Source organism: Rhinolophus sinicus, chromosome 8 (genome assembly GCF_057876585.1).
Source record: "Rhinolophus sinicus isolate RSI-liver-muscle chromosome 8, RSI-T2T, whole genome shotgun sequence".
Lineage (NCBI taxonomy): Eukaryota > Metazoa > Chordata > Mammalia > Chiroptera > Rhinolophidae > Rhinolophus > Rhinolophus sinicus.
In genome coordinates this window covers 12,772,174-12,785,294 of record NC_142508.1, presented here as the reverse complement: position 1 = coordinate 12,785,294, position 13,121 = coordinate 12,772,174, and the positions used below count along the sequence as shown (strand labels likewise).

At 43.3% G+C, this 13,121-nt stretch overlaps 1 protein-coding gene across 10 annotated transcripts in view; it reads left to right on the top strand.

Annotated features, from left to right (window-relative positions):
- CALD1 (caldesmon 1) overlaps positions 1-13,121 on the top strand; it is a 195,213-nt gene that overhangs the window by 123,389 nt on the left and 58,703 nt on the right. For 2 of the 10 annotated variants that reach the window (XM_074315352.2, XM_088799912.1), the window contains exon 1: positions 5,380-5,571. The exons of the other annotated variants lie outside the window; for them this stretch is intronic. In XM_074315352.2, coding sequence (XP_074171453.2) covers positions 5,519-5,571 — 53 coding nt within the window. In that variant the 5' untranslated portion in view covers positions 5,380-5,518. Of the gene's footprint in view, positions 1-5,379; positions 5,572-13,121 lie in introns of those variants that run through there. 10 annotated transcript variants of the gene reach the window in all.

The window sequence follows — 13,121 nt, the reverse complement described above, 5'->3', positions numbered from 1 at the left end:
GACTCCCCAGCCCCCACGCCTCTTGTCTCCCTAGGCCCAACCCCCATTCACTCAGTCACACATGCCCAGACGTATCTCAATTCCAATGCTGGGCGCAACTAACCATGAGGCCAGGCTACCATTCACATCACTTATCCTCCCATTTCAATTCCAGAAAAAAATAAATTAAGTTGGGCAAGGTCATTATTTGCATGAAGCCATGTGCGTGAATTCATTTCTGCAGCACCCATTACAGAAGGCCTACTCTGTGGGTACTATGCTAGCAGGGTTAAGAGGAGGGTCACGAAGAAGAGGAAGACGTAATCCCCCTCCTCAAGTTGCTCACAGTCTAGTAACCGAGACAAAAATATGTAAACACACTTCTGATGCAATCTATGACCTTGAATTCTGGGTTGCCTCAAAGAGATCATTAGACGGCCCAGGTGTTGGAATTCAGGCAGGTGCTCTTGGAAAGATTTTGTTCTCCCTTGTTGCACTCAGGTTTTGTGTTCCTCAGTTTCCCATTTATGTCACCAAGACCTTGGACAAGACAAATGCAATACAGAATATATGCTGGAAGAGTTGAAAAATGGGCTTCGGAAAACAGTATGAAGTTCTCTATATTAAGGGCAAATAAGAACAACGAAAATAGCTTTCCAGATATGTGCTGGAAATGGACTAAGCAACAAGTCTGGGGAAGGAAAACAAAAGAAAGTCTGGATTTAGCACACAAGTGAGTGAATGATCTCCGTAAGAGATGCTGTCGTCAATGTAAAAATGATGTTAGGATGTGTTAACAGGAACATGGCAAGCGGCACTGGGCCTTCCTCCAGGCACGTTCAGCCTTGGTCAAGCCGTTATTATGTTCGATCTTGGTTTCTCATTTGACGAGTTGTTATAGTTCAGGCTGATAATAAAAGAATGGAAAATGGGCATTGGCATCTAGCCTAGAAAAGATGAGACAGAAGGATGCCTTCATACCTGTGGCCGTAATAGAGATAAGTGGGTTTCTATTTCAGCAACAGGAAATCTAGTTCAATCACAGAATAAATTGAGCATAAGTGTGATTAAACGCTGGGAACTTGATCACAGGATGTCACCTTTGAAGTATAATACTGTAGCTCTGCGGCTCTCAGAGTACGGTTTACTTTCTATCTTGTATTAAAAGTTTTGTATACATATCATAATCTCCCTTTGGGTATGACCTTCTTATCTTTGGATCCCCCCACAGCACTTAACTGGATAACTTGCTTGTAGTAAATATTCAAATAGTGTTCAGTGAGGAGGGGTGAGGTGGAACATGCTGGGACAAAACTGTGTGGCCACCATCGCGGGGCAAATGAGAGAGTAGAGCAACCCAAGGCAAGTGACAGGCCGAGAGAAAGACCAGGCAAAGAGTGGATCAGAGAATTGTGTCAGCAAAGGTTCTAAGGACTCCAGTGAAGGACAGGGTTGCACTGGACAGTTATGAGGAAGGATAAATCATGACCTTCCATAGCAGTCCATAATTCACCCCCCCCCCAACTCTCACGCACCCCACCACATATTACTAAAGAAATGCACAGGGGGACCTGCAAAGACGTTAGCAAAGAAGATGGGGAAGGAAAAGACATTACCAGGAGGTAGAAAGCAGAGGAAAGAGAAGAGTCTGTCATTTCTACAAAGGGAGATGGAGAAAGGGAGGAATGTTTCACGAGAAGTTTTCTTAGGAGGATCCCTTAGAAAACAATGTCACAGGACAATATGAAGCAATATAGTTTAAGGGAAGGGGTCCATTGCATGGGGCAGGAGAGGGGTGTATAGCGGGGAGTGAGATGTCATCAGCTGCGGAGGGGGAAGACTTAAGGGGCCGGGGAAAGAAAGAAAGAGGTTCTGTCTGCAGATATGTAGTGAACCCCTTCACTTCCAGTTCTATCTACCCGTTGGTAAGCAACTGTGTAGGCAAGATCTTTTGCCTCCTGCTAACAGTATAGAGTCTATTCATTTCCTTATAAGAAAATTTTTCTTTCAGAGCCTTTTGAAAAATCCCCCTTAAATTACTGGCACTGTTGCCTCTCAAGGAAGTCGATTTTCCTTGGGTTTAAGTTGCGTTTCTGTAGGAGGTCAGTGGTGTGTGTGTGTGTTAAGTGCATTAGGGCAGTACACGGGGGCACTTCCCGCATACCTTTCTTTTCCCGAGGGAATCGCTCCAAGGTAGAAGCTGTGCTTAACCACTGCAGACTAAAGTCTGGAACAGATCATGTGGCCCAGTCTCCTACCTCCACGAAGTCAAGTTATTTTTTTAATCATATTTTATTAATAAAGGACCACCCTGTGGTGGGAGCTATTCCTTTCTAGTGCACTGACCTCCATCAAACCTTCCCAGCTCGGAATCTCTTTGGTGAAAACTTAAAAGTATTCAGGAACGTAGGATGCTATGAGGAATTTGAGAGTGGCCCCGGCTTCCGTTTCCTGTAGTAAGAGTCCTGAAATGTGATGTGTGACACCTGCTATCTGGCTGAAGGGTGACTGGCCCATTTGTTCATGGTGCCAACAAATGACCATTGAATCGGCTCTCAGAGATACTAGTTTCGAAAGTTGGACTCTGAGAACCCCTGTCTGTGCAACACAGAAAAAGCACATATGACTTTCGGTCTCTGCGGGAGCAGAAAACTGTTCACAAATGACCTTTCGATATGTTTTTCCTAATTCCTCTTGCCTTGCCTCTGCAGCCCCAGCCAGCTGGACCCCAGCGGGCTCCTTGGAAGCTATTTCTTACCCCCGCCTGCTCTCCTCTCCTGACTCACTCCTCTTCCTGCCTCTGAAATGCATCCATTCTCCTTTTTGTTGGTCTTTGTGTTCTTCCTGTTCCTCACTGGTGTCTGACCAGGTCCAAGACTCATGGTCCTCTTCCCTGTTGTCGTATCAGTACCCTGCTAAGTATCGTGAGTGATGACACCCAGGACTGTTACTATCACCAACTGAAGACAGACAACCACTTCCCAAACACATTCCGTTAATAACAAGGGGCCAACTAAGAGTGTGCATGATTTCCCTCTCCCTCTCTTTACAACTAGGAAAATAGCTTGGTGGCTAGCTTTTAGACAGCTGGCCGTTAGCATACATTTAGTACAGGAATGCAAGCATATTAGCAGAAGATTACTAAATTCTTGCTCTCCTTTATGGAGGGTAAGATGTGAGAGAAAGAGAGAGAGAGAGAAAATAAACTGTCCTGAAAGAACCACAGATTTTTTTCTATGCTACTCTATCTTACGAGTTTATTCTGAATATGCCAAAACTATATTTGCCACCTCAGAATTGGAAATCAGGAGGTGAAATGTATTCCCAAGGTCAAATGAGTACCATAAGTAAGTGTGTTAGTTTTCTATTGCTGCTGTAACAAATAACCACGAACTTGGTGGCTTAAAACAGCACAAACTTGTTATCTACTAGAGGTTAGAAGTCTAACACATGGGTTAAATCAACATGTGGGCAGGGCTGTGGTCCTCTCTGGAGGCTCTGGGGGAGAATCCATTTCCAGCTTTCCAGCTTTTGGAGGCTGCCACATTTCTGGACTCTGGGCCACTTCCTGCATCTTCAGGACCAGCAACATTGTATCTTTCTGGCCATTCTTCTCTAGTCCTATCACCCTCAGACCACAGCTGGAGAAGGTTCTCTGACTTTGAGGACCCATGCGATTAGATTGAGCACATCTGGATAATCCAGGATAATTTCTCCATCTCAAGGCCTTTAACTGAATCACAGTCTCAAAGTCCCGTTTGCCATGTAAGATGACATATTCAGAAATTCTAGGGACTAGGACATCAGTGTCTTTGGGAGGAAGATTATCTGCCTGCCTCAGCAAACCCCTGAATTTACTGAAGGGAAAAAAAAATTAAATGGGCAAAATTTGGTAGAAAGGACACTAGCAAAATGGCTCAATACAGGTTTCTATCTCAGCTCTGGAGCAATAACCTCATACCAAGTCAGTGGGTATTTTATGAAGGCTTCTTGTGTGAAGACAGACACACGCCTTTTGTGAGTGTCTCACATACGTCACATAGTCAGTGTATGTTGGGTGACTATATATATAATCAAAAAGACATGTGAATGTGTATATACATCATGATATATGGATAGTTAACTTTGAAATTCATTAAACCATATTTCCTCTATAAATTATGCCTTTGATGACAGCGTAGTATTTCAGCAGGGAAACAACCAACGTTTTCTAGTTAGTTGAAGTGAAAAGAGCAGTAACCCAACTAAACTTCTTTAAACTGCAGCTGCTGAAATTCTGCTCCATGACGTTGAGCAAATTGTTTAAATGCTCTGCTTCTGTGTCCTTGTTTGTGACATGAGGCTTCAGATGTCAAAGATGGTTTTCATTCTCGGAAGGGGCTCTCGTGTGTGAAGCTGATGGCTTCTCCTGCTGCTTACCCAAAGAATCATCTTAACCTTCCATTGTGAAGCTCTGAGGTGTTCTAGTCATTTGACAGAAAGCCAGTCCCATAAGCAGCTCGGTGCCCCAGCACCCACCTTTTCATTTCTAGCTAGAAATAAAGAAACATATTCATAACTCAGGCCAAGACGAGTGTCATCTCCAGATAGAGTCAATATCACCCCATCCTCAGGGGCTGGCATTTGGTGGCTTTCCAAGCGGTTGCTGACCAGGCTCCCTTGTGCAGAGTGGCTGATGAGATTCCCACCAGGGTGCCATCGATGCTGATGGGACCCACTGTTGCAGTATTTTCCTAGGCGGGCTGTTGCTCTCATTTCACGGAGGGGCGTGAGCATCAAACACTCAATAATACAGCATAACATGAATTGGACAGTCTCTCTTCTTCCCTTTGCCATTGCTTTGCATTTTCATATCGTGCATCTTCCCCTGGGGTAAAAAAAAAGGGGAGGGGGAGAGGAGTTTCTCAGATTTGATTTCTCAGTGGGAACTGTTTGCTTTGGAAGCCACCTACACCAATGATAATTGAGACCAGAGCTCAGAATGAGCGCCTGAGAACTGCACCCGGATAAACTAAACTTTTCACTGGGCTGATTTCCGTTCATCTCCTCAGAAATGAATTGTGTATACAACCAATACCGTCATCAACTATGTCCCAAAAGGCTGAGCACACGGATCAGTGTCTTTTCCTTTGACCAGTTCTCCGGAATAATTATTCGTAATTCATCATATAAAGTCTTCTGCATGAAAGCTACGAGGGATCCTGGCCCCTCTGACCCCGTCATAACATTCTGGAAATCTCCAAGTAATCGGTGTCCTTGACCATCTAAACGTAAGGGGCCTCTATTAGAGAGATTACAGTAAAAAATAACAATCAGCTCTCTGATGATCCCATGCAGAGGGAAAGGGTGGGGAGGAGTAGATTTGGCCGAGGACATGCCCAGACTTTCGTCACAGGGACAGACCAAAGTGTTAACACAAAGGGAGAACACGGGAGCATCCTCCACGCGGCTTTCAGCCACAGATAACATGGCACCACGGGGGACTCGGCCCCCGCCCTGACCGCACCTCCAGCGCCCGCAGCCCCTTCCAGCTGCAGACATGCTCGGGGGATCCGGATTGCTGGGAAGACGCAGCCTGGCCGCTCTCTCCCAGTGAGTGCTCACTTCGCCTCTTTGGTTTAACTTTCTGCCTTTTTTTTTTTTTTTTAACAAAGGAATTGTTGTGAAGGGAAAAAAAAATTGTTTTTTTTAATTGTGGGAGTGGGAGGCCAGAGGAGAAATCAGCAGGCAAAGGATCGCAGCGAGTATGTAAATTTCAGACCTGTAGGGGATTTTCTCAACTTCTGGTCTCCACGTTGTTGTCGTCGTGGCTGTTCTGGTTGGTTTTCCTTGTTTCCACTTGTATGGGGGTTCGTAGACGATGTGCAGGGGTTTATACCTAGGCACCAGGTTTCTCTACTCCAAATAACCGATCCACAAAGCGTTGTGTGTCTGGAGAGCTTCTGTTAATTTAGACCTGAGCCTTCTGCACCGAGTGCCCCATTTGCAGGACTCAGACTTTGGCTAAAGCGCACATTGCCCAATCTTAGAGTCAACAGCCCAAAGCCCTTAGTATACTGACCATCTGACTGTGACAGAGCAAGACTGAGCGCTCTTGCTGTCCATCCGGGAATTGTCCAGATAACAGGCTCCGAGGTTTAGGACCCTAAAATCCTGCGATGTTAGAGCTGAAAGGGACCTTTAGGGTGGTTTGCTGTCGCACTCCCATTCTATAGACAGATGGAACGCAGAACAATAACTCAACTTACCCAAAGCCTGACAGTACCCAATAATGCAGCCAGTATCTTTGTAATCGCAGGCAAGGGCCCTTTTCGCACAGGCGCTAAGGAGTTTTGGAAAACTTACTGGGTCTTGGGAAAAGGTACCATGTACGAGGAAGAACACCGAGTGGCCTTTCAGTACATCGTCCCCATTTTTGAGAGTCTTGGCACTGATTCAGCATGACAGTTGTTCTTCCAGTTGTTCCAGCACTTGTGCAACAGTTAATCAAATAAACAGAGGCACTCAATGGGGTCCTAAAAATGAGACCCATGTCCACTGTATTAGCAGATCTCTTGGAAAACCAGTTTCTGTAAGTGTGGTCACTCAAGGGTGAGCCTTCAAAGGGCTTGTAGAGGTCATCTATATCATCCAGTGGTTATCAAACGAGTTGGGTTTTTCTTTTGCTTTCGGATTTTTTTAGAAATTTAATGATACAAGGAATTCTATTATAGAAAGGAGATGTTCTGTTAAATAAGTGGTTTTGGATCTAGAGCTTTCTCATCCCCACGACACTCCCCAATCACCTCATTGCTCACCCCCACCCCTCTCCCATCCCTTCTCTCCCCACCCCACCCTACCCATGCCACCAAAACTTTCTTGGAATCCTAGGTCTCCATGGGACAGTTCAGAAACCATTGATCCTATTTCATGCTTTTATTTGATGAGGAAACTGAGGCACATGGGGGCGAAGGGTTTGCCCAGTGTTATACAGCTGGTCAACAACAGAGCCTGGAATAGTAGGAAAAGAGCTCTCTCTCTCTCTCTCTCTCTCTCTCTCCCTCCCTCCCCCCCCCAACTCCTGGTTCTGAGTTTTTTCCCATTCCATCTTGCCTGTGGTTCTGTCCATTTACTTTCTTTGTATCTCTCTCATTCTTCACCACTTGCTCTGTCATTTCCTGAATTTCAAGAGTTCTTGCCTCCCACCTGGACGATTGCAATTCCCTCTCTTCTGGTCCCAGCCTCAGCCTCTCTCCCTTTTCTAATCTCCTCCCCCCACCTTTGAGGGTAGCGCCCACTCTCCTTAATATGACATTCAAAGTTCTCCAGTCTGCCTTTAATATTCCTTCCCATTCTGACCTCCCCCTCCTCTGGCCAAATCAGATCACTCACTGTTCCCCAAACTCATCATGTACAAGCCACCTCCTTGGCTCACTCGAGTCCCTACATGGGGAACACCCCAGTTGCCTCAGTTTCCTCATCTGAAATGAAGGCATTAAAACAAGATCACGTTTCTGAACTGTTCCATGGAGAACTAGGATTCCAAGGAAATTCTGATGGAGTGCATAGGGTGGGGTGGGGAGAGAAGGGATGGGGAGAGGGGTGGCTGTGAGCAACGGGGCACGACTAGGGAGTGTGGTAGGGAGGAGAAGCTCTGCCTCGTCTGCTTCTGACTTCCTTCCTGTCCTTCAAGGTCTTGATCAGATGCTACCTTCCTCCACAAGCCTTTCTCAGTTTCTCTTTTCTCTCCAGGCTAATAACCCTGTTCACCTATTATTAGCTTTGTACTAAGTAAGTGGTGCTCATGCCTTTCCTCCCCTCAGTAGATGGTAATTCATTTGCTGGCAGGAACCATTTTGAATCTTCGAATCTTCAGCTTCCAGCACGATGCTGATACTCAAAATAGATTCTTTAGGTTTCCTGTTATTAGAAAAACCAAACTCAGTTCATCTAAGTTCATGCTTTTCAGTTGAGTCATTTGAATACACAAAGCCTCTGCACCTTTTGGTTTGGAAGAAGTATGAAGTTAAATGCCAAAACAGGTGCCCCACAAAATGAATTCTAAATTCCTTTGCATTTGCATCAGATAATTATCAGTTTCATCACCTCCAAAGCAAGATTGGCAGTGTTTTGTTTTGTGTCTTTTAATGAGGCACATTAAAATTCCTGCATGTCAAGTCCTACACAGAGCCATGTTATTTTCAAGGGCAGGTGTGAATAGCTATTCAGTTCTTCAGAGTTCAAGGTGCTTCATTTGTTCCTAGTAAGATTATCCAGAGATTCTGTCACCTGCAGTCTAATATTTTCACCACCACTTTTCTCATTTCCGCAAAGCCCTACAGTCTTCTTGAGTCAAGATTTTGGGTTTCTTGTAAATATTCATGATTTAGTCCATTAACAGTTTACATTTTTCATACAGAAGTATGCTTTGATATACCATGAGAATGAAAAAGCTTTGTTTTTATGTCACATTTTGAAACAAATGTGGAAGTGTGTATAAATTTTAAAACCATAGAATCAAAGAAACATAGGAAATTATTTAGTTCATCCCACTGTTTTCTGAGGGAACTAAGTTAAAAGCATGGCAGGGAAATAAATAATTGGCATAATTATATAAGATTCAGCAGAAATGAGAGAAGAAATGTACATAAAAATGTTTGGTTTTGTAAAAAATATAGGAATACTTGGTTTATCCAATCTTATTAGAGAACGTAGCATGACAGTTGTACAGCATGCTAAATTTTGTAAACAAACAAAGGAAAAAAAGCAAAATTTAATAGAAACTCTCTCTTGCCCTTCTTTAAAATAAACATTACAACACATTTGAAACACTTTCCAATTACTGAGCACTGTCATTATGAATACAGTTTTTTAAATCAGCTGGTGAAACTGGATAAGGCTCCCAACCAAAAGTGGGTGCAATTATGATGTGATGTCCTTCGCCTTCTTATTTATATCTTTTTATCTCTTCTAATTGCTGTTAAAGCACCCACTTCTAGTGGTTCCACTCTCTCTTCTGCTGTAGCCAAGGATATCAGCGAACCCCTCTTGTTAGACTTGTGTTCACAGTGAAGAGCCGAAGTGGAAGACCCGTGAGGGGCCTTTTCTCCTACAAAGTAAGGGTCCCGTGCATTGTGTGACTGTCGGTTTGGGTACCGTATGGGCCTTTTTTGCTCCTTCTGGGGTTCAAAGATTGGTTTTCAGTGATGGACTTTTCTGGACCTCTTGTCTGGTTAAAGGTGAAATTACTACGTGCTATTTATGGATGACAAATAAGAAAGAATGGCAGAGAAAAGGCAATTGTTTTTGGCCTGCAGTGAGAACTCTGTGACTAATGTTGCTGAATTGCTTGTGCGTTGGTGACTAAACCAAATCCTTAGGCAGGTGGTCTCGACTTGCCGCCTGGCCACGGTCACACGGGCTAGGTATTTGGTGGCTCCATGCCTTTCTTTTCCTCCTTGTGGATGCTGTTTGCATTGTTCATTTCTCTTTCCCTCTCCTTCCCTTTGACCTATTTCTGTCCTTGAAATGAGCCCTCATTTTATGCTACTTCTCACATCCCTCCCAGTCCCCACCAAATGGCTTTCCAGCTGCAGGTCTAACCGCAGCAAGAGGAACGGGGGATGGAGAGGGGCTCCTCTGCCATCTGGAGGCTAATTTGCTCCTGGTCGTCCTGACTGGACCAGTGAGGATGTGTTTTTTCCGTACAAATGCAGCTTCAGTGCTTGGTATGAGCTTCAAATGTATCTGGGGTTTGAAAAGGTGGTTGGTTGTTGGCTGGCCTGAGATCTCAGCTGCCGTGTAGAATGGTGTTTGAAGTTCCAAAAACTAATTTGCAAATTAAGGTCTTGGAAACAAACTTTTCATAAATGTAGGACTGCCTGGATTCATTTCCCGGCCTAATTGAATTTTTTAAAAGCGCCTTAAAAAAAAAAATCTGTAAACCTCACCCATATCTATGCATTCATTCAACAAATATTTATGGAGGGTTTCCTGCTGGCCTAGGCACTAAAAACATAAAAAAGACAAAACACAGACTCTGGCTTCAAAATTATCTTCCATCTTCCTCCCACACCTACCACCGTGGCTGCTCTCCGACCCCGTACAGCCACCGGATTGGGTGAGCTGCCTCAGTATTTTCCTGCTTTCTTTTTTCCCCCGGTCATCTGAAAAAAAAAATACAGGTTTCTTTTAGCTTAAGTTAAAATAACCTTAAGATTAATAAACACAGCTATTTTGTGACTCAGTTTTACACACACACATGCGCGCACACACGTATTTGAAACAAATATTTCATAAAACAATGCTCCCTCTTGCTCTGTACAATGAATGCCCTGTGATATTTTTGAAGTTGTACCGTAGATTTTGTTTCCGCTCTATCCTTAATGTATACAATGTGATGATTTGATATATATTGTGAAAGGATTCCAACCATCGAGTTAATTAACACGCCCATCACTTCCCGTACTTACCTTTTTTTTCCCCTTTCTTTTGGTGAGAACATTTAAGTTCTACTGTCTCAGCATGTTTCAGTTATATCAATACAGTGTTATCAGTTATAGTCACCATGTTATACATTAGATCCTTAGACTTAATTCATCTGAAAGTTTGTGCCCTTTTACCAACCTCTTCCTATTTCCCAACTCCCGGCAACCACCATTCTAGTTTAACGTTTTCATTTTTAATTCTATACAGTGATATCATACAGTACTTGTTTTTGTCTTTCTGGCTTTTTTCTCTTTGCATAATGTCCTCCAGATTCATCCACAAATGGCAGGATTTCCTTCTTTTTCAAGGCTGAATAATACTTCATCGTGTGTGTGTGTGTGTGTGTGTGTGTGTGTGTGTGTGTGTGTGTGCATTTTCTTTATTCTTTCATTCGTTGATGGGCACTTAGGTTGCTTCCATGCCTTGGCTATTGTGAATAATGCTGCAGTGAACATGGGACTGCAAATATCTCTTTGAGATAGTGATTTAGTTTCCTGCTCTTTGATATTTTGTATACTTTTCTATTTCGTTAAAAATGGTGGTCATAACCTACTGAATAGATTTCAGGAGCTGCACAGTGAAGTGTGAAAAACCACTGAACGTATTACACAATCTTGGTACCTGGTTCCTGCCTTCAGAGCAGCTTAGGAAGCTCTGTGAGCTGGTGAGCACACGGGCTGCCTGCCGCAGGGGTCAGCCTGGTGGTGAAAGAAAGGCTTTTTGGGTGGGAATCAGAAGGTCTGGATTCTGGTCCAGCTCCTTTAATAGTTAGCGCTGTGATCTCCAAGTAGCCACTTCCTCTTGCTGCAACACAACCATGCAGTGGAGAGGCCCATTCCGCTCAGTGTAACTTGGAGGGTGGCAAGGCCAGCCATTAAAATGCCATGCATTCAAGTAACTGGGGAAATATTAAGTACAAGATCAATGCAAGCCATTGTTCAATAACCGTCTTTTTCCCAATTAAAATTTAATATCAGAGGAACAACTTGGAGAAACCGTTTGTTTTTCAGAGAGCTGGGAAAAGATCCTTATATGGGCTATACGATTATGCAACTTCACAAATGAAAATCTCCCCATGGCATTTGTTTGTGATGTCGTAACTAGGTTTGTATTTAAGAAGCTCAGCCAGGTCATCCTCGCTCGTCCTCTGCCCTTAAATACTTCTTCTGGTTATAAAATCAAGGAAGCAACTAGGTGGTCGATGGGTTTTTAACGCGTGAGCCAATTTGGGAAGGAGTATGCTTTGCCTGATACTATCTGCTCTAGCCCGTTGGATGAATAAACACTGACTTCCACTGTTTTTAAGACCACTTTTATTAAAAACAACTGACATTAAACAAAAGTAACCAGTACAGGAGATGCTTTTATTAAAAGGGGTTTAAAACAATAAACTTCTAGAGAAAGGAGGGGACTTTTCTCATTGATCTTCACTTTTTTCTTTATAATTTCAGTCATAGCCTCATCTCACACAGACATTGATTAGAATGTTTTGTTCAAGTCCTGCTCTTCCTAGTTAGGTCCCGGTATTTTAGTCTGGTATTTTCTATGCTGCTCAATTCCTACTCACGGGCTAACCCACACATCTGTCTCTCAGAGGCTCACTCTGCCTGTACATTAGCTCTCGGTGTCTTTTCTTTACCTTTCCATGACTGCTTTCTGATCCTTCCAAGGAATGCCTACACTCGTCTTTTCTAGGACTCAATTCTCCAAATCACTCTAACCTTTCCTTTTTGTATGTAACCAGAGGTACTATAAAATAATAATATAATAAAATAAGGACTATAGTCACCCCAAAGAGGAGAAAATAAATTTGCTACTTTTGTCCTTTAAAGCGTAATAACACTCTTTACACAGATCAAAAATACCCCACCAATGGCCACAGCCCATAACTACTTTGCGTGGTTTCCAGAGAAAAATACATAAAACGCACAAACCTTAAGCAGTTTTTAAAACCTAGCTTTAATGTGATTTCATGACATTGGTAGCTTTGGGGTACATCATTTGCACTGCTATTGAATAAATTGTTATGATTTATTTCATTGAAAAAGATCATGTTCACACAACTTTTTAATGAGTAAGCGAGACGTCAGGGGCTTAGGGACACTGAGCCATTGGAGCAAAAGGGATCCTCTAAAGAGGAACCTAATGCTCACCTCTGCCATGTCACAGGTAGCCTTTCTGGAACGAGCAGCACTGCTGGTAGGGGAAAGGGTCTCAACACTCCTTCTATTGGCCAGACCCACCTTCATACTTTGGGCACCTTCTTGACAGATGAGAAACTACCGCCAGATATCCTGACTCCCACATCTGTGTTTAGACTTCACTCATTACTAGGTGTGTGACTCGAGCAGGTCATCTAATTTCACTGTGCCTAAGTTTCTTCATCTGAAAAAAAAAAAAAAAAGTATAATCTCTGCCTTGCAGGTGTAGTGAAAACTAAAGGAACCAGCGACACAGTGAATGTTTTAATCAGTGTTACGTTTTTCTACCTTTCCCTTCCCTCTGAACACTCTCCTTCCTATAGATGCCAGATGAGAGGTGGCTTGGTATCTTATGACAACAGAGCAACTGATGCTGGGGTGAAAGACAGCTGAATTCAGTTTGTGATTAACTTGTCTCCATGAAAACATCCATCTACTTTAGAAAAACCGCAGCAGCTCTTTATCTCAGATTTG